The 23,326-nt window shown below is 35.2% G+C and overlaps 1 protein-coding gene across 1 annotated transcript; it reads right to left on the bottom strand.

Annotated features, from left to right (window-relative positions):
• Positions 1-362: 362 nt before the first annotated feature.
• Positions 363-20,999, bottom strand: LOC105057390 (lon protease homolog, mitochondrial). Its single transcript, XM_010939988.4, is given in 22 exon segments — positions 363-944; positions 1,415-1,933; positions 2,180-2,412; positions 2,415-2,547; positions 3,833-3,934; positions 6,458-6,625; positions 10,917-10,930; positions 10,933-11,029; positions 11,192-11,296; positions 11,419-11,549; positions 12,290-12,414; positions 12,511-12,682; positions 12,798-12,837; positions 13,141-13,227; positions 13,328-13,393; positions 14,164-14,262; positions 14,968-15,090; positions 16,362-16,403; positions 16,496-16,561; positions 16,681-16,872; positions 18,242-18,307; positions 20,256-20,999. Coding segments are annotated over 22 exon segments (3,084 nt in total). The 5' UTR covers positions 20,574-20,999; the 3' UTR covers positions 363-758.
• Positions 21,000-23,326: the final 2,327 nt, after the last annotated feature.

The following is a 23,326-nucleotide window of genomic DNA, read 5'->3' on the forward strand; positions in this document are numbered from 1 at the left end:
TTGCATTATGCTTTAAAGGACATTATTTGAGGCTAAAAATCACTGGCAGCTACATTGCAATTTTTTGTCATCATCTTGCACATTCCACTTATGAAGAAGTACTAGAACACCCCTTGCTACAATACCATGATTAAATTAGAAGAATTGATGTCAGGATTGTCGCCAACAATGGATAAAATAAATTAAAAAAGAAACAATTTGTACAAATTTTAGTATTTATAACACGAATGCCCTAATCGGCATTTGATGAATGCTGAAATGCAAATATTGATGACAATTCAATTTTTTTACCACCACATCCATCAAAAGGGGAAAAATACAAGGAGTTGAAAGTTGAAACAAATCCAGCAAAAATGATCAAATTAGGAATCAACTATTATCATACATCTGAATGAATAAAAAATGTCGGTTTTGAGAGTAGTTTACATTGAGTATTAATGAAAATGAAAACAATGAAATAATATATTTATATCTTGACCACCATCCACCTCCAAAAAAGATCACAACTGATACAGCCATTCTACGTTTTCCTTTTTTTTTTTCCCCACAAAGGTTGTAAGATATAATTAATAAACAATCTTCAGGCATCAGCAAATGCAAGCATTCAAAATCACGGATGCCCCAGGAACCTTGCTAGGAATTGTCTATGACCTAAATAAAAGTCTCAACTCTCTTTGGGATTGGTCCATGGTGGCTGCATCAGGAAGTCATCGAGAAAACTATAACATGTGACGACCCAATACAAGTGCATCAGTGACTTAGATTTGTAGTTTAGAGTCACTTCCAAAAGCCAGCTCAAATATTTGGTTATAATCATCTACAAAGTGAACTTCAAGGCCTTCCTTCACATTGGCAGAAAGCTCATCAAAATCTCTCCTGTTAGCTGATGGGAATATGATCGTCTTCACCTCACTTCTTTTTGCAGCAATCGTTTTCTCCTTGACCTGTTTGGTAGGAATAGAACTTTTAAAAACAAAGTCATAGGACAGCAATAATAGTAAATATTGATGATTGCTGTGTTATTTTTAAAATAAAACTTCAGAATGACTTTCATTGAATACAAGAAATTTGCAAATTTAGTAAAAATTTCAAGCCTTGCAGTTTACAACTCAAAAATTCAGGATATGACAGGAAAAACTGATCAGGATGCATATATATTAAACAAAACCTCCTAGATTCCAGTAATTCTTCAATGGATGGTAAATCATAAAGAATACAAAGATCAGAGAGACAAATATGATGAATTGAAGGACAGAGAGTATGTGGCACATCCTGTGGTTGGAAACCAAAACAAGAATAAGAAACATGCATGAAGTTCTTAAAATAATCATGAAAACGAAAAAAACTAACTTTCGAGTATTATGGTCGGTTGGTCACAGTGATGAATCAAGATTATCTCACAGAGGCAACATACCCCACCAACTGGGAGAATCCGTCCTGTCAATGTTACTTCACCAGTCATTGCAAGTTCTTTTTTAACATGTTTCTTCATGGCAAGAGACAGCATTGATGTAATCATGGTGCACCCTGCACTCGGTCCATCCTTGGGGGTTGCACCTGCAGGCACATGCAAATGGAACTTGGAGCTTGCAAAAAAAGGATTGTCTGGTTCTTTCTGCAGCAATATTGCTCTGGCTACGGTATGAGCTATCTGGGCACTCTCCTTCATGACGTCTCCGAGCTGACCCGTCAATAGAAGTGCACCTTTTCCTTCTCCTTGCTCCACTAGGGTGGTCTCAACATACAATGTTGAACCACCCATTGCAGTCCAAGCAAGACCCATGACAACCCCTACTGGAGTCTGATCATATAAACGTTCAGCACGGAATACCGGTTTGCCCACAAAATCAGCCAGGTTTGAGACATCAACTACGACCTTTTCAATCACATTATCAACCTTCACATCCTTTACAACACTTGTCTCTACATTGACCTGTAAATAAAGAAATAAATCAATGAATACATGATGCAATGAATATACGGTGCATAACTATGCATATGTCAACATAAATGCATATTACATTAAAGTAATTTCTATCATCTAACTGATCCTTCTGCTAATGTGAAAAAAAAAAAGAAGTTTACACAGGATTTGTAAGAAAAATCACTTGTAGGCATCCATGCAAAACCAATTCTTACACTACAATAAAATCCATGTCTTAGTCACTTAGATAAATACCTTTGAATCAATGGGGTGGTCTGTTGTTGCAATATCATCTGATGATAAGAGAGTTGGCCGCACTTTGTCAGCCTTCTCCAGTGGCTCAACAGGATGCTCATGAGAAGTTGCTTCTGATTCTTTTGTGGCAGTCCCATTAGGCCGTTCATGTAACATGTCTTCAGTTGCTTGTTCAGATTCTGTTAAGGCAGTCATTGTAGCCATTTCGTGAGAGTTCCCATCCTCAAGTTTCTTCCCCCTTGACTATCATCTGAAATTTGAGTAGGCTCTTCAGTAGATTTCTCCCTGAGCTGTTTGGCTCCTCGCTGAAGGCTGAATGCTGGAGATTGCTCATTTGACACCCCTTGACGGACAAGTTGCAGAGCTATCTATCAGAAATTAAAGCATACAATTGATATCAGTCATGAATAGAAAAAATATTCAAGGTTTTCAAAAATCACAATATTAATTTCACCAATAGGAAAAGATGAAATTTAAATATCCAACATACATCAATGGTCATAAAAATGCGAATGATGGGAACGACTAGGAATTTATAAACAATAGTTACAGAAATGCATGTATGCTTATGAAAATAGTCCTACTGCATATTTAATGGCCAGAAAACATTCAGATTAATCACTGCTCAAAGGGGAGACTTTCACAGAAAAGCTTTTGATGACAAAAATATTGACTTCCAACATCTCTCGAAGGGGTGTAAAACCTATGACAAAATAAACTTCAATTAAGTACAACTACACCAGAAGATGGATTAATTGACGCAATAATTTGTAAAGGAAAAAATTTGCTTAATAGACAAACATAAACAATTTGGAAAGCTGCCAGTGAAAATCCACCAATACAAATATCCTGTTAAAATAAAATTTCAGAAAGCCAAAACTACCAGATCAATAATTTAGCATTTCTAATTGTTTCTGTAGTCCTTCCCATAATTCTCCAAATAGCACATCTGAACCTATTTTGTAATGACAAAAATAACCAAATGCCTTGTACAAGCATATGATTTTCATAAACACAAGCATTTTCGTCTTACTCTTTGGTTTGGTACAATTTATTCATCATAAAAAGATAAAAATATTGGGTAATGCAAACTAGTTATAAAACATCAAGGCTTTTGAGTTCTTCATTGATAGGAACAACCAATTAGATACTTTGGCCCAAGGTTCATCCGTACTAGACTCTGTATTGGTACCACCCTATTACAGTGTCGGTATGCGATATAGTACAAGATGACAAAGTGTACTGAGTGTCTGTGTGGTACAAGAATGCATACCGGTTTGGTATCAGTATGGTACAGTATTGACTAGTATGGCAAACCTTACTTTGGTCAAAACATCATAACTATCTTGTTGTGTTCATGCCAATATTCTAACTAAAATAAAAATATCACCTAGTAACATGCATCTTGTGTTGTAATGATGCATTTCAGATTGGATACAGTACCTTTTGAAGTTCAAAGTTATTATTAATTATTCTGAAGAAAGCACATAGATAGCTTAGTGGCTGGTTATCAAAAGCAACCCAACGTTCAACAGTTATGATTAGGATTTGCTAGGATAACAACTACTTTGAAAAATAAATAATAAAATTATGAATATTTAGATTTAAAAATTGATACTTGATATCTGAATTTCTAACAACTGGGTCACAAACCTTGCGGTATATCTTCTCAATTTGCTTTTGAAGATTCCGAACACCTGCCTCTCGGCAATAATTTTCTATCAGAGCAAGAAGTGCAGCATCAGTCACTTCAACCTGGATACATTTATCAGAAGTGTCAACAGAATACAAACTATAGCACAGATCATATTTACATGGATAAATATGTCTGTAAAACATTCTATCAGTAGCACGAGACACTCAGCCACCACTAATCCATGTTAACTATTGCTAAATATGAGTTCTAATTGAGAATCCAATTACATCAGGTTAATCCCAGGAAAATACATTCATGCTGAACGATTCAAACATTAATTTTCCTCATAGTGAAGCAGTGTTCTGCCACCTTTCTTATAAACCAAATATAACATAAGCACAACAACACCTGTTCAGCATCCTGCTGACCCTATGCAGAGGAATATATAGACACAAATGGTGAGACAAGGCAAAGGATTGAGCTTTCCACCATGATCTCGAGATGGCAAAAGCTAACAATTTAATGTTTAAATCCCACTTATAACTTTTAGGTTTTTGTTACAGTCCCTCCCACACCCCCCCGCACCCCCCCCCCAAAAAAAAAAGAAAGGAAGAAAACTTTTAGTTTCCGTAAAGGTGTTCAAGTTCATGAATAACAATCTTTTGAGGGGCCCGTGAAGTGTGTCATTTGACACAACCAAGTTAGAACATTGGCCAAATCAAGTGCTACCAACCAACTGGACCAACTCATTATAGCATCTTCTGAAATTAATCTCCAAGATCAGGTACCTGCTTAACCCCAAGACAAAAAAATATGAATGGAATAATTTATGCATGGGAGCTATAAATTACGTTTTATGTTTTCATTTTCGACTTATTTTGATTAATCTGCTAATGATCCTTAAAAAGTTTATGGATTAATAATTTGAAGTCCTAAATATGTGGAAAACAATAGGTATTTAAAGAATTTCTCAAGTGAATAATTCCCCTGGACAAGATTGCTACCATGACCAAATCAGTCAGAGCCTTTTCCCATCTAAATGCGGTCACCATGTATAAAGCTAAAAATCCGCCAAATCAAATACTAAGATGAAAATCCAACAGGGCAAAAATCATGGATCAGAATTCTACAATATTTTTCGGCTCATGATAATTCAAAGGCACTGATATGCTTGTAATGTTTGTCTGTCTCATACTGTAACTGCTATAATTCTCTAACCACGTAACAGGTAACATCTCTGGAGATTTACTAATCGGGAAAGTTTTATTCAAAAATATATTTCAAAAAATTATGATGAGATCCAGATCCCTAGTATCTAGTGCAATGATCAGAATCCATTTATGAGTTGAAGAATATTGCTTATGCAGATGATGTGTCTACTGTCTAGAAGAGAGTAAATTATATGACCAGAAACAAAAGAAGAATGAGAATACTCTCCTTTTTTAAAGGTTTTTTTTTTCTTTTCCCAGCAGGGTAGGGGGGAGGAGGAGCTGGAGGCACCACTCCATAATCATTCATTTAGAATCATTGTTATGACTTCAGAACCATTGAAAGCTCGAACAGGCCCATTCACTAGCTAAAAGGTTGGAAAAAGAAAATTGAGTATCTCAAATTAAGCAATGCGATGCTATCACAGTAATACAAATATTTCAAAACCTTGCAACATTATCAATAGTTACCGATAAACTTTCTTTGTTCCATCCACAATTGCACCAGCCAAATTGAAAGCCTTGATACTACCAATGAAGAATGTAGCTCTACTCTCTCTGACAATGATTTTCTAATACACACACAGTCACAAACACTAATCTACAAGAACATGCAATGCATGCCAAGTATAAAAATAATAAGAAAGGAAAGAAATGTGTTGAACAATAATGTAAATTCTATTTATAAATTTAAAATATCAAAAATAAGTAAAAATAAAAATTTAAACAAAGCCATGAGAAATAAAAACTTCCCCTACTATACCTTCAATCTTCTAATACAATTCTCTTTCTATGCTTTGACAAGAGTCTTAATAGAAATATTTCATATGTGAAAGATAAGACCAGAATATCTAGGAAAGAGATGGAGAGGACAAATTATCTATCATTTTCTCTTTATTCATGAAGATTAAGTGAAAAGGGTGTTCTAATAAGAAAGGTTTCTTAAGGATATAGAAGGAGAGATTTGACTGGCAAAGATGATTGGTGGGGGCACAGGGGAGAGGGTAGAGAGAGGGAGTTCACATATGGAGAAGATTGGAACAAGTTTGATCTCTAATCTTACTTTGACTGTAACAGAATGTGAGATGGAAAACATATTAGGATTCTTTGGGAGGATGGGGTTTACATGGAATAAAAGGGGCTGCTTGTTCCTGTGAACAATATTCTACCACTATAAAAGAATGTCTTTTGCTAAGATTTGGTTAGAAAATCTAATGGCAAGCTCGAAAGAAAATTGGCATAACCAAAGGCACAAATTTATATTTTATTATGCACACAAAAACTTATATATAATCTGTTTTGTTTGGGATATTTCTTGACATGATATGAAATACAATATGCCAATTTCAGCTAAATTGAAAGAAAACTGACCTCTTCCAGCAACTAATTCAGGGTGATATACGGTCAAAAATATGAGTGGAGCATTAATCATACTTGTTCCGATTGGATACCACAAGCTTCACGAGTAGCCTTTTCCAAATAGTCCCTTGCAATATGCATCTTTTCATCTGTGATATAACCAGCAAGAGCAATGACCTCCATTCTGTCCAAAAGAGGGTCTGGTATCATCTCAACTATGTTTGCTGTGCAAACAAACAGAACCTAATTTAATAAGCAAAATGGTGTCAGAAGATATTCTAATGGAAGAGTAATTCTGTAAATACATTCACATGTAAAATTAGCTAAGATATCTGAATGCAAATAAAATTGCAACATGAGGACATGGAGAGAAGAGATGGAAAATATTCTGGAAATAACTGAAATGACAATTAGAGTTTCATGTATGCATATCTGTGCATGTGTGCACGTGTCTATGTGCATGTGCCCATGATACTCCCATGCCAAATGTAACACACATACACCCTTGTGCAAAGAACATGATGAGACATTAAAAATGAAATTCAAATAGATCATCAATAGCATAAGCATTTAAAGTAAGTCAGTCAAATGACTGTCAATGTTCATTATGTATCAAATTATCATAACATGGATAGGAAATTAGTAATCAAAGTAGAACTTGGCTTGAGTCTGAATTTTAGGAGGAAAAATTATCGAACCAGTTGCATTTAGATACCCATGCTTTTAGGTGATGAACAAATTGAAATTTCTGTTTCTGTACATTGGCAGTAGAGACAACCATATCGGTTATGGCTTAGAAGTATCATCTACATGTTATACAGTATGTCCAATACAAGTCCACCGCCTGAACACATGGATGATTTTATTTCACCAAATGGTAGTTCTATTTGAACCACTTACTGTCTCACCTACTTATAGATGTGTGCCATTTGCAAAAGTTCAAAAGCTTATAAACGCCTTACATGCGTAATATCTATTTCAACTCTCTCTCTCTCTCTTATTTATGCTTATGTTTAGATAAACTGATTAGGCTTCTTGCCCTTAAATATATAGCATAAATTCCATAAGAATTGTCTATTATATGCTTCTGCTAGTACAAAATTATGAGAGGTTTCTTTTTTTTTTTAAACAGAAAAAAGGAAAAAAAAAAAAACTTCAGCATAGTCTCTCTGGTACAGATCATGCACCCCACCACAATCTGCCCAAGTTGTTCACAACCTTCAAACACCATCATGGCAGCTCCGACCAAAAGTTGCTGTAAGTCAGCCATCTACTCCCATCATTGTCCCCCACCTCCCCCACCTTTCTCCTCCTCTCCCCTACCAACAATGACCCAACTTCTCCCTCCATCTTCAGCCACTCAAGCCCTCAAATTACAATCTCTTCCTAATGTGCAGACTCACTCCCTCTTCTTTGGTTCACCATCTATCCCCACGAAAGTCCTCCTGCTGAAAGGTGGAGGGAGGTGGTAAGGAAAAAGGGGTTGGGCATAGTGGAAGGAGTAGCCAAAGGGAATTATGGTCATTGATCGTGGTTATGGGTAGGTGAAGACTTAGGACAGACCCAAAATTTTCGGCGTGAGAAGGAACAGGACATCTTTTACAAGAAAGTCCATTCTACCAAACTAATCAGATCTCACAATATTTCATACATCTATTGATCAGTGTGATTGAGAATTTAATTCTATTTTAGAAGATAAAAATGAAAGACCTTTACAAAAAAGAATTCCTACTTCCCAAAAAAGAATTCCTACTTGCTATTCTGCTAAATTCCACTGATTCATGTAATTGAATTTTTTCCCCTCCCTAATGACTTTCAAGCTAGGGAAGACTACACATGAGATGGTACAGTGGCGATAACATTTAATATTACCTTACAGATTGTTTTTAGGAAGAGAAACATGTCCTCCCCTTTGTAAGTCCTTTTTCTAGCATTATACATCATAGAAATGCTGAAAAAACATCATTTAGTATAAACATTCAAATTACCCAAAATATAAGTTGAGCACAAAATTTATTTTATTATTATATAGATTTGATCAACATATGAGCTAGTTAATGCTCAGGTTTTGTGGGGTAGGTTTCAAACTTCCAAGAACTAATAAATCTTCTAGTAAGAAACATCTGCGGGCTGTTGCAAAAAAAAAAAAAAAAGCCAACAGTAAAATTTGGACAGCGAATGGAATAGATGTGAAGCATATTTCACTGATCATGGTGCCAAGCTCAACTTTGTGGTCAACAACCCTATTTTAGAAAATCAAAGTCCTTCTAGTAAAGAAGACTCATACCTTTAAAATGTGAGACAACCTTTGTTCCAATAAGTATGACTCTTCTTAAACAGAACTTTTATCTTCAAACAACAACGGGTTTTTTCCTTTGGCAGCCAGTACAGTTCTTATTTTCTTAAAAAAAGTTTTATTCTTGACCACACAGGTCAAGAACTCGGGATTATCATCTGTGAAATAGTTTCCACATCTATAAAATCATTTCTTGTTTAATAATGTACAGATTCCAATTTCACACAGTTCATTATTAAATATCTCTATGTTATTTAAAATTATATATATTCTGATTCAGAATTTGCATTTTTTTTTCTTTGAAAGATTTATTAGTTCTTCAAATTGCTGAAAGATAGCATGCGAGGTTCAAGATGTAGCAACCTATATGACAACTAATTCTATAAGTCATGTCTTCAATTTTTATTTGGAAATATCTGTACGTTAATTATAAATATCATTCCACAAGGCCCATCTCATATGTAAGTTGGTTTCAATACCACAATATTAAAAATATTACAGTTTCATGAATTTGATGAAACTAAGCAGAAGGGTAAGTGAGATTTTTTTTTTTTTTTTGGGGGTGGGGGGTGTGTGTTTTAGGGAGGGGTGGAGGTTGTCTAGAGCAACTTAAAAATAAAAAGAAAAAAGGTCTATGTTCTGAACCACACAGGTCATGAACACAGCACCATCATCAAGAAGAGAATGGTCCATTTCTTTCACATAGCATCATTCTCTGGTATTTTCATATGATAGATATCAAGGTTCGTCATCTCCATGCTGGACCCCATACCGGTATCATCCTTTCACAGTGTCGGTACGTGGTATGGACTAGTACAAAACTACCACATACTTGATCGGTATGGGACGGCGTATGAGAATGGTATGGTACGCCCCGTATCAGGCGGTACAGCGAACACTGATAGATATAAGTGCTCTTTACAAGAAATGTATTAGGTTATACTGAAATGTGATTACAGAAAAAGCACGTGACATGCATGCTTTCTGTTTAAATAGAACCAGAACACCCATCTTTGCATTCTCATTTTCTCTATAAACAATGTCGAAATTCAAGAAACAAACATAAATTGAACAAACTGCTCAGTGAATCTATAAGCTAGAATTTGCATCTGAACAGGACAAGATAAGCATGACAATTGAAAAAGTGAATGTCAAATATGACAAACCAAAAATGTCGCACTGATGGAATAAAGTAATGAACATGTTCATATTTATCTAAATTAAAAAGCTAATGGAAAAAATATCTGGTGCATGTTCAGATTGGGATTATATGCCACCATAAAACATCACTTACAAATGTACTATAGCATACTACAATAAACATCCTATTACTAATCAGCATTGATGCAAAGAATTATCCAAAGGACACAATGCAAACATTTTGGGGGTATCAAAATGCCAGAGGGCACTAATATTTGCACTAGTAATACAAGACTATCACCAGAAGAACAGCATATCAGACAGGTAATTTATAACCACATAACATAATTTGTCCATAATATGTCAAAAACTGGAAATGCATATAGACTAAAGAGTCTAGGCTGATATGGAGGCCATCAAGGAGAAAGGTAAAAATCTAGATTTTGAACAATGATCTTTTAGGAGTTCTAGATCCCTTTGTAGCCACATAGGACATTACTAAAACTATCAAACTATCTCCATTTAATAGGACTGAACTGAAAATCTATGTCCAAAATAACAGTGGTTTAAGGAACAGTGCTCATCAGGGAGAGTCCATTCTGTTATGATTTTCAGCATTATCTCAATCATATTGCCAGCATCTAGTTAGTCTGCTCTATCTTTTTGGCTCTTTTCCACAATAATGCTCTATAGATATATTAAAGATGGATATATATTGACTAGCTAGTTTAAAAATAATGCCATCATTTTCATGATATTATCTCTTGTGAGTCATGAATCCCATCCAATCCATTTCATGGTCCAATGTGGGGAAATTTATGCAAACATTTGTGTAGATTAACATGGGCTGTAGTGTTCAAGCATGTGTCCATGAGATGCCTAATTATAATTGTCCCCCCAACCATGTATGATTTGCCAGACTCTTGCTTCAAAAGTTCAAATAAATCACATGCTCATGTAACAAGCTTCTGCACTCCACTCACCGGTAATAGATTGATATGAAATATGTTATCAACCTACGAATAATACTTGGACTTGGTAAACATGAAAATTTTAAACATTGAAGTCCAAGAATTCTTCACAGCAGCAGTGGCTCACCTTGGACAAGTCAATGGAACATCAAGATAATGGTCAAGAAAGTTAGCATTTTGCTCGGGGTCTAGAAGCTCTAACAAAGCACTCGCTGGATCACCAGCATGTCCTTTCCCCAACTGTCGCAACAATAAATCACCAGAAAAGTTTGGAAACATCAAATGTCATCAGAAGTCACAAGATCAGGAGGAAACTTAATCCAGCAAATTCAAACTAGTGCAAAAATTGATGCATCAAAATCATCATTAAATTACAAGAGGTCATGTAAAGCATATTAATACCTTGTCAATCTCATCTATGAGAACTAGAGGATTAGCTGTTCCCACACTTTTGAGGCATTGTACCATCTTTCCTGGCATTGCACCAACATAGGTGCGCCTATGGCCCTGGATAAAGGTTATAATGATCACAAATGACTTTCAGATAAGTAAAATCCTACACTGTTTAGAAGCTAGAGTATCAATATTGATTCCAAGATGTGGACATCAAAATGACTTGGTCTCTGGACCTTAATTTCAGCTACATCAGCCAAGCCTCCTACAGAAAATCTATAGAACCTTCTATTCAATGCTCGTGCCATTGAACGACCAACGCTGGTTTTACCAACTCCAGGAGGCCCGGAGAGACATATAATTTTGCCTGCAAATAGAAAAGAATGATCTTGTTGAGCTATGTTGTGTATAGGTACATCAGCCAACTAAATACTGTTGATTAGTCCTAATATGTTATCAGTCAAGCACAAAGGGCAAGTACAGCTAAATTTTATCTCATAGTGTGTGGCATAAGATGAATTCTTGCACAGGGCTGACAAGGGAAAAAAAGAACAATAACCACATGCAACCAGGTATTAGTATTGACGACAAAATGTGAACATGTGGTTCACCTGGATTTGCTTGTTTTCAAATTGAATTGAATTATATTGAACCTTCACTATAGAAGTTAAATATTTATTCAAAGTCACCATGCTCAAAGGGGATAAAACATGGCAATTTTATAAGCCCCAACATTCCGACATAATAACACATTTTCTTTCAAAGGAAGTGTATAAAACAATTCCTTCATGAAAGATCAGGACAAAAATTAAAAGCCTAGGTAAGAAGATATAGTTGAAAACCGGAATATAAAGGTAAAATCCATCTCCATCATCCTGATCAAAAAGTTTTAGCAAGATTATCTATGACAAAATATTATCAAAAAATTGATAACCAGGTGTCATCCAGCTGCCAGGGTTTGATGCAGAAACACATCACTGATATCAGTCATAGCAAAAATGTAGGGAAAAAAACCACAGCAATCAATTAGGAGATGATAATAATTTAGGAAACAAAAAGGTTAAAGAATAAACATAGTAACCAATAGAAAGCTAGCACTAAACTAACCTTGTGAGGTCCCCCTTAATTTTCCAACAGCTATAAATTCTAATATTCTCTCTTTAACATCAGATAAACCATAATGGTCTTCATCTAAAATTTTTTGCGCATGTTGGATGTCGAAGTTTTCATCACTGCAGTTATTGAAAAACCATGAAGATTAAGCTCAATTCATCAGCAGTCTAATGAATTTGTCTAAATTATTGGAACAGGATGTTTAAATACAGAACCTGTAGTTTCCCCAGGGTAATGCCGTAAGCCAATCAAGATAATTACGAGTCACACTGAACTCACTAGAACTAGCTTCCAGCACCTGAAGCTTTGTGAGCTCTTCTTCTATTGCTTGCAAGACATGAGGAGGACACCTCTCCTTTTTTGGTTCAAGTCTTTCCTTGAACTTTGCTGCAGCAAAGAAAAGAATAAAAAATCACCTTGTATTAAATACTTATATAAACATAAATATCCTCGATATATTCAATGAGATATCCTGATAGAAAATAGTACATCCAGAACTAACCAGTCAATGCTGATTTGTCATCTGTCTCCAAACCCAGCTCCTGGATCAAAGGAAAAAAAGGTTAATTCTTCATGTCTAAAGTTCTGATGAAGGTCAATGAAATCAACTTAACAAGCAAAGACAAAAAATATCAAAGTCCTCACTTCCCAGTGACATAACATGATAATCATACTCCAGTTATTGTTAAAGTAATGAAGGGGAGATGGAAGTTTAGGCCCTGTCTATCTTGAACAAGATGAAAGACACCAGTTCATTTTTGTAACATTCACCATCATTTTCTTATATTCACCATCATTTTCTTTTCTTTGTCCAAAAATCAGAACTAATAAAAATAACAAAATACCTTTTTAATTGCTTTAAGTTGCTCAGTCAACAAATAACGTCGCTGGTCTCCACTTATTTTCTCCTCAATTGCTTTTGCTATTGATTCCTAGAACAAAATTTAGTAAATATAAGTCCTAGTTAGTACTCAAATGTAGAAAATATATAAATAGGGAATGAAATAATAGAAATCATATGGCTAAAATTACCTGTATCTTACTGATCTCCATCTCTTTCTTTACTAATTCTAGAGTTAGTTTTAACCGCTCATAGACCTGGCAGGCAACTTATATGAAGTTAATTTATCGAAAAAATAAACAGTCAACCATGAAGATGGCAGATATCAATGGTACATTGCATGCATCCACCCACCAAGAAAAGAAAATATGAAGCTTATGATTGAAGTCTGTATGGAATTAGGTCTTTAAGGTACAGAATCAAAAATTTTCTGTGGACAAATTGAAGCTTAGATGGAAAACCATCCTAATACTTGCAACATTATGGGCTATACAGATGGCCACAGGTGCATCTTAAGGCAGTCAAGAACCAGCCTGATTAGCCATTCCTTTCTGTTTCTGCAAGCATAGCGGTTCAAAATCCTGAGCTGTGATCTGAGATTCTAACACGCAATGCATCAATTCTTAAGATGATAATGGAAGACATTGTGGCATGCTAAGCTATATCATTCTTTACTAATTTTGGAACAACTCGTTCATGCCACTGCAACTTAAGGTTAACATGCCAAGTTGCATAAGACATGATTCATATTTTATATTCATAATATTAATGAAAAACAGTGTGATATGCTTTAACATTATTTTTCAAATTAGAAGGGAAAATAACATAGCTTAACACCCATTGTTTGCACACCTGCAACCCAATTGTCTAAAAACAAATGCAAAGAAATAGGAGGGGAGAGTCCGAGGAAGCAAGAGTGAGAGAGAAGGTGAGTCATTCTTTTAATGAGTAAAACTGAACAACATAAGAATGAAAATGATCTTTGCAGCTTGACAGAAAATGTTTGGATCAAAAGCATGCTTCTTACATCAAGTTCCTCAAGCACTCGTTGGCAAAGCAACTTGTTGGCCCCAGAGATAGCAGCCCCAAAATCTGCTAGTCTTGGATAATTGAAATCACCAATATGCTGAATATCAAGGGGGAAAAAAAAAAGAACAGTATTTATAACACAGTTTTCATCATTTGATCATGTTGCTCTACCGGCATAACATGATATCTATTAACGGAACTACTTATACAAATGCATAACTTGAAGCTTCCAAAGAACAAGAGAACCTCCACAAGAAAAGCAGAAAAACAATGATTCAGTGGAAAACATGACATAATGGCAGAAGCCGCAGAACAAATCAAAACCTATTCATAAGCAGGACTTCAAAAATGAAAATGAGTGTACATATATTTATGCACTTTTAATTAGATTTAATTTGGCGAAATTAGTCATTTGACCTTTTTTAATTTGAAAAGGGATCATATGCAGGGTTGTAAAAAGAGGACAAATTAAACTGAGCTAGTTAACACTTTCAACTAGTATAATCTTGCAACTAGGAAGTCAGAAGATGCTGTAAGTTGTAACTCTCAAAACATTTCTCTATCAAAAGAAGGAAATACAGACAAACTTTAGCAATTTAGATATAAGGTAAACAGGAAGAAGGTGTTAAGTCTCAAAGCCTTTTTTTTACTCAAAGGATGGGATACAGACAAAATTAATTTAGATACAAAGTAACTAAAAAGTTGTCAATCCTCAAAACCTATTCTTCCTTTAGAGGGAGAAGTTTTCAATTCTCAAAACCCAATTTGTCAAGAAAATTAAGAAATAAACAAATGAAGTAACCTGTGTATACGTTTGAACATGATCTTTCCAAAGGGAGTTTGTCTTCAGAATATCTCTTAATGTTGCTATGACTTCAAATGAGGTTGCTTTTATAACATCATCATCCTTATTGTAAGGTTTTTCCTGCAAAAATATAGCTATGTTAGTGAGCCAAAAGTTCAAGCAAACTTTCTAAAAAAATATGAATTGCACTCTTAACAAATAATCTGATAAAGCATAAGTCCACCACAAACAATGATAGGCAACATTGTTCGCATACTTAGGTTAGTTATCTAATACAGTACATGTAAATTCAACAAATTTTTGATACTTCAACCTCCATCTAGATAGGGCTGTCAAACAAGGAAGCTGTTCCTAAGCAGCTTGTGTTTAGCCAGATTTTGGTTCACTCCATTAGTAAATGAGAGAGCTATAGCTAGACTTGGCTTGCTTGAGCTCCAATCGATTAAACTCATTCTAGGAATAGATAGATAATTAATATACATTACATGTTATCTTAGTTATTATTTACAAACATATATTTATATTATAATTACTAAAGGATCATATAGTTTGGCTAAAACAATGTATTTCAACTATAACATTGAGATATAACAGTAGTAGTTAGCTTTGTGTGTGTGTGCGTCTGTGTCTGTGGAAGACCTGAGATATCTTAGGCTCTCACTGCACCTCTTAAACAAATTATTTGTGAGCAGCTCGAAATTAAATAAGCCAAGAATGAACTACGCCCTGCTCGCACAAGCTTAGCTCATTTTCACCTCTGCATCTAAACCATCGGGCCATATTGCATCTAATGCCAGGCAATATATAAGTTCAAAAGAGAGAGGTTTTATGGTTATACTGTCCTCAATCATCAGTAAAGAGAAGTGCATCATAAGAAAACTTTGGTGAAAGATATTGTGAAAAATATGTTCAGGCATTTGCACTGAACATTTTCCATGAATGCCAGGGCATGTGATTGTGTGACAACAGCGGAAGCCAGTCAGAAAGATAACTCAGTCATGACTCCCGCTGAAAGCAAATTGCCTTTTGCCTTTGCTTTGATAAAAAAATGCTTGTAAATCTCTGTGGAAGTTCAGCACATACAACGAATGCAGCAATGCAGGACATTTGAAGTTTATGGAAGACACAGTTACCTCCTTTAAATTGCTTCCAATTTCTAAACACAGTAGTAGACTACTGGTATTGGTCTTTCAATGAAAAGGCATGGACTATTGGTTACATTGGGTGGTACATGGTAATCAAAGTCAACTAGAACAGTAATCAAAGGTCAGCCCCACAAGACACTAAGGTAGAACCAAACATGATGACTAAGCTGGTGAGGTACATAAATGACATCCATCAACCATAAATAGGGCTGGAAAGATGAAAGATGAGTAAGAGTAATAGCATGCCTTCAGATAATCAACTTTTACAGTTAAAGGATCCTCGTCAACCTGCAATAATAGAATTTTCATGGAATATCAGCAATGCAGGTGTTACTGAAAAAATAAAACAATGTGTAATTGGTTTATTAAACCCAGGTTACCATCTCAGTTATCCGCAGACGCCGGTGACCAACAAGCATTACTTGATCCCCTTGGATGCTGGTTATCTACATTGACAATGGCGAGATAGCTAGAGTATCAGCAATGGATTCTATGCCTTTTAATATATGCTTAATTTATATACTAAAGGACATTAATCCCAAACCCTTGGCAGAAAAGATGATACCTGAGCCAAAGTACCAACTTCATGAAGACGTTTGAATAAATCTTTTCCTCTAAGGTCATTAATGCTTTGTGCTGAATCGGACTCAGATACAATACTAGGATCAGTCTCTGGGTCATCCCTAAGAAGAAAGGCACCCGCATATGAGGCAGATCCTTTACACTTTTCCACTAAAGCTTCTAGCAATTTGGAATCCTGCAGGAAAACTTAAAAATTAAGAAACATTAATTTTTAATACATACATACATATGTGTGTGTGTGTGTCCCCAAGTTTTAACCACTCAGAAGAAACCTGTCTTTGTTTAGTATACTGACAGGAGCATTGTAGAACATATCAAATCATTTAGAAAATTAAGACTTAGAAAATATTGAACATTCCAGTATATATACTACAATAAAGGTCAGCATTGAGATTACTTATTCACAAGATAAGTAAGCCAATGAAGCTCTTTCTCTCTTGAAGAAATTTTCTACTCCCATGGTAGTGTTATATTACATGTATACAAATTATTATGTTGAACCCAAGGTTTTAAATCCCGTGGGACGAAGGTGTCTCAGTTTCTTCACGAAACAGGACGCCCTATTGTGCTGTCCCATCCCGGTAGCAGTCTCGGTCATGCACCCTAATATACATCCTCCATCTCTCTCCCCTTCTTCACACAGGCATGGATTGATTGCAAAGACTAATTTATGTTTTACACATCCAAAAGACCAAAACAACTTGGCATTTATGGAGGAGGGAATACGATTGAATTGCTGCAAAATGATTATCATCCTTGCTTGACGCTAAGGGCCAGTTTAGATGCCTGCACACACTATCCCTTTGGAGAAAGCCATTTTAAGCTAACTTGAAAAGAGGCATCACAGCGAAGAATGAAGAAACTCATGCATCAAGGGATGCCATCAAGCATCATATCCCAAAAAGAATAGAAATCGTGTATCCTTTTTAAAGGATGATTTATGCTATCCATGTTTTTTTAGGATTCTTCACTCCAAAAGTGAAGAGTTGCCTTAATAATAAAATTTTTTAACCCCCAATGCACTTACCTTCCTCTCATGGCTGTCTATATAAGTTAACCCTAGGATAATCCCAAAATGCTATCATCTTCTAGGAAATTCCATGCTGCTCCATTTCTTTTTTTCTTTCTCCTCCTCCAAACTTCATTGAATATTTGCCCATCATCATAGAACCCTACTTCAAGAACAGACTGCATTACCAAAAACAAGCGGACATGTTCCCTATTTCAGGTTACAAAGACAAAATTTTTTATTCAAGACATTTTCAAACAAATTGTTGGCATTGTTTCTCCAATTGTTGCAAGTTGGATAAGATATTAGTGAAGTGGAATCAATAACTAAATGTAAAATACAAGCAAAAACAAAATAAAGGGGTCAAATTATGCAAATTCTGCAACCAAGTATTTCTTGATGATAGAAATATTCTGATCAGATTGTTCCCCTTGAATTACATGACAGTGTGTATGAATCAGTCCATGTTGTTGAAATAACCAAAGAACAAGGAAATCTCCAGGTACTCCAAAATTCACAAATTTCACCAGCATACCTTTACATAAATTGGCATGTAAAAACCAGGAAATAACGGTCTGTGAGTCAATGGCAGTGCTATAACCTGCTTTAAGAAAGCACCAAAGTGGAAAAGAAAAGAAAAACAAACAAAAAATGATGAGAAAAAAAGTCGAAGATAAAGTGCTAAGATAAATAAGTATTGACTAGTTCATTGGGTAATAATAATGGCAAACTATAAGAAATTATAAGTGTTCAACCACACACCACACATGCATGTACTCGTGCACACAGGCATGCCACACAACCACTCATGCATGGAAATGCACATACACACACAAACATGGAACATATGCGGACATAAACATCAGCATAGTGGTTCTGCAAAACAACAACTTCAGTATTTATGAGGAAATCACACCAAGGCTAGGATGCAAGATGACCTAGTATCTTTCAAAGCAAGCTAACATAGAACCATAGAAGTGGAACTGCATTGCCTGCAGAACCTATCCAAAGGATATCCCTAAATGGCCATTGGATCTTAGGGTTCCTCATAGCTTTTACCAGCATTGACCATGTGCAAATGCACATAAGATTTGGATCTTATTACATATTTAACTGTGTTGATACTTTTAGTACGAATGCATAGGCTTTCGTTAGATATATACCTGCTTTGACCGTCTCTCTTCAAATTATGTCTAAAAGTGATAGAAAAAAAGGGGAGTCACATGAGTCAAATCACCAACAATGCTAGCCTTCAAAGTTGAAACTCTTCCTCCATCATTATACATTGGGAGGATTCTATGTGTAGCAGAGAAACAAGCGACCCACATTGCAAAATGCATTTGACTTGAATTAATGTAACAAAGATGATCAGTGAGTCTAATGACTAAAATAATGTTTGAAACTTGTCAATGTTGGAGTCTCTGAAACACTATGAGTTCCTGCACCTAAAGAACACAATAAGCCTACTTTTACTTTACCGAGTGCGCAGGCTTGAACAGCAAAGCCCTTTCAAGATAGAAATGTATTACTTGGCTAACAATTACTTGTTCATATACTTCATTACAGACTTGCCAATACACATTCTAGTTACTCAAGAACCATCCTGCTGCTGTGGTGCTGCCATGTAATGAAGCTTATTTATGTCACATTAAGTAGTATTTTATCGATACAAGTGCCAGCAACACAAATGGTGTCCGACAAGCAGTACTCATGAAGTAGACAATCTTATCCAAGACAACCTAGCGCTTAAAACCTACTCCCTGTATTAAAAATAAAAATGTTCATATCTTTTTGGCCGAGAAACGTTAGCACCATTTCAAATTCTTCCATCTCATCCAATAAGAACTTGTATAATGTACTGCTGATACTGGTTCACATCCTACATATCTTGATATCATTGACAGATATCTCACTTTCCAAATTAGCATGACCATAATAAACAGGAAAGAAAAACCATATGCAAAAGAAGAGATGTAGAAAATGACACCAGCCCTTGCATAGCGAGACAGTTGGTACTGTTGATGCCAATAAGTTGACATCACAAAACATTAATAAATTAAACAGGACGTAGCAAGCCAAGTGCCATGTGATTGAGATAGACTAGTGCTTAACAAGTAATTATTAGAACAACGGAGGTAGAATGGATAAAAAAGTTGTGTGTTTATGTTATTAACACCAACAGAGGACAAGTGCATCTTATTCAGCATTCTAGCACTAAAACATCATCCCATGAGCCATATACCAATTTTAGGTAGCATATTCAAGAAGATCTGCTAAAGAAAAAGCTCCAAATAATAATAACTTGAACCAGTCAATGAAAGCAAAATAAATATATCCAGACACCACTTTAAGATAACGTGTCCTATTTTCGAGCACACCATGATATACCGACTTTAACAGAAATTTGAGGAGTTGTCATGTCAGGAAAAAAAAAAAAAACAATCAAAAATTAGACCCCAAAATTTTTGTCTAAATAATTTCCACAAAGAAATCAAGAAAACCAAAAAAAAAAAAGAGAAAGATCAAACTTTTATCAATAGGACGAGTACCGTAAGGTAATCCTCGGGCCGAGGATTGGTAGGGACGATAGCTGACGACGCCTTCGACTCAGCGTCCTCAGTTTCACCTCCCTCGGCGATTTCAACCTCCCCCACCACCTTCCCGTCACCCAGCCGGTCCGCACCATCTCCGGACGCCGAACGAAAGAAGGCCTTTCTGCTAGAAACCGAAATTCTGAAGCTCGGATACCTCATCGAGCCCAAAACCCGGACCATAGGAGACTTCGCCTCCCTTCCATTGCGGAGCCTCGCAGGAATCGTCGGCGGCAGGGACGGCAACCGGCAGGAAGCCAACAGAGCCTTCAGCATGGATTACTGGCGATCAAAAACCGATCAAATGTCGGATCTTTTTCAATTCCCGAGGGTTTTTTGAGCTCTAACAGTGGGTTTTTATTGGGAAGCGCCGAGACGAGGGAAGGCCAAAGCAGGGGGTTTTGTGGGTTCTTTTATTGAAGCGGAAGAAACCCTTTTAAACCCTCTAACGACAGCGGCTCGTCGAGGTGTACGTGGGAAGGGCGCGGGGTCGAGAAGATGCGTTTTTATTCGAGAAGAGTACGGATTTGTCTCGGAATCGTCTCTTCCGCTGTCCCAAGCAACTCGGTAGGGTTTTGCATGAATTTGAGATTAAGTCGGCGACGTAGGTCGCGGTCTTGGGGAGAAATTCTATCAAATAGATTGAAACAAATAATTATCCACTGAAATAAATAAATAAATATCCACTGAAATCTAGCTTGATATCTAGATTGAAACAAGGAGGCGTTTGACTATTAGAGTTTCCATCGTGCCAGTATTTGCTAAGCGATAGAGTTCCTCAAGATTAGTATAGGAAAAGAATGTTCTTCTAGAATTATTTCTTGATGTTATAGAAAAACAATGACTTTTTTTTTTTTGTGGAGAACAAGGTAAAATTGGACTACTCAAAGGTCTTCATTATAAAAAAATAATAACTATTATTTCCAAAAATTAGCCTCAAATAAATTTGTTTTGGACTATTCTGCTGGCTCCTATGGGTGTAATTATGATCCATTACAACAAAATCAGTGAATGGTGATTAAAATAAAAATTAAAAAAAAATTATAAAGGTGTTTGCATTCAAGCTCTTTTCTATCTCCGGATTAAATAGAGAAGGGAAGGCTTAAAATGATACAAAGTGTACCATTTTGAATCAGAAAGAATGGATGGTAGTAGATCCTACCTTGGCTTTCAAAGTTTTTCACTACACTTTGAGCAAAAGAACGCTAAAGAACTGTAAACTGAAAAATAAATTAAAATAAAAGTGAGAGAGTTCCATAATATTATTATTTAATATTATGGAAAAATAATGTTCGTTCTTCCAAAACCATTAAAGAAAAAAATGGATTACTGCAAAATTTTTATTATAAAAATAATAATAACTATTATTTCCAAAAACTAGCATTGAATAAATTTGTTTTGGACTATCCTACAAGCTCCTATAACAATAATTATTAGCCATTACAAAAAAATAGTGAACAATAATTAAAATAAAAATAAAAAATTGTAAGAGTGCTTACATTCAAGCTCTTTTCTCTCTCCAGATTTGATAGAGAACAAGAAAAGGTTTAGAACGATACAAAGTGTAAAGTGTGCCATCCTGAATTGGAAAGGATGGATGGTAGTAGATCCTATCTTAGCTTTCAAAGACTTTCATTACACACGAAGAAAAGAAACGATAAAGGACCATGGACGAGAAAATAAATTAATGTAAAAGAGATAATTGATGATAAATTAGAAATATTGGTCATTACAACTCAATACCTGTGAGTGGCGCGTATTAACTATTAGGAATATGTTCCTACTTAGTTTTGATATTTATCCTTTATACTATACGGTTCATTATCGCTATGCATAATAATTACATCTCTTCTACTATTCCCATACTCTAATAATGCTATTTAAGGACAGCAATTTACTAAGCTCCATTATATACATAATCTGATCAGATCTTAATGGGCCGTGTTTTACCCGACTCATTTAAAGTTAGCCATTAAAAAAAAACTTTTATTATAAAATACATAGGACCAATTTGGTTCGCAAGAAGAACTTTTCTTCTTAAAAAATAATTTTAAAAGTTACTTCCTAAAATAGAATTTTGATATATTTGATTGACCATAAGAAGATGATTTATTATAAAGTAGTTTATGTTTGGATAAGTATCTATTTTTTAAAAAAATTATGTAAAATATTTATTATATCCTTAATAGATATAAAACTACATATTTTTTACTCATAAATTTTATATAAATATTAACATTATATTTATATTAATATAAATATAATATTAATATATTATAATATAACACTAGACCATTATAATTTATTATGTTAATATAATACTAATATATTAATATTATATAATATAATGAATATAATATATTTAATATAATAAAATTATTAATATATTTAATATTAAAATATAATAAATATTAAGATAATATTAATATAATATTATATTACTATTCAGTATTTCATCCTAACTGTCCATTGATATTTTACTAAATTTTAGTTATAGATCTTAAAAGGATATTTTAGAAAAGAAAAAATACCACCACTTTTCATATCACGGAAGTACCAAAATTCACCACCTTCATAGTTTTCACTTTCTATGAAATGTGGGAAGTAACTTCTCATGAAAAATATTTTTTTCACTCTCTCCTCTCTTAAAACTCTAACCAAACAAGAGGTTCTTTTTCTACTCCCCAGAAAGTACCTTTCTCCCCTCCACTTTCCATCAACCAAACGAGTCGTGGATTTGGAATCAATGGATGTGAGAATAGTGAAATTCTTTGTGCACCGCGGGCGGTGCACAATCGCACGCACCGCCTGCGATAATTGATTCCTACATGGGACCGACGGAAAAAAAAAATTTATGCATCGCCTCCCAGTCCCGCACATGAATCAATTACCGCGAGCGGTGCGCGCAGTTCTGCACCGCCCACGATGTACAAAAAATTTCTCATGAGAATATGATTACGTAGAGAAATTCTTTGTGCACCGCCGTGGTGTAAAAAATCTAACATGGAGTACACCGATTCACCTTATTG

This window comes from Elaeis guineensis, chromosome 14 (genome assembly GCF_000442705.2).
Source record: "Elaeis guineensis isolate ETL-2024a chromosome 14, EG11, whole genome shotgun sequence".
NCBI classification, from domain to species: Eukaryota; Viridiplantae; Streptophyta; class Magnoliopsida; order Arecales; family Arecaceae; genus Elaeis; species Elaeis guineensis.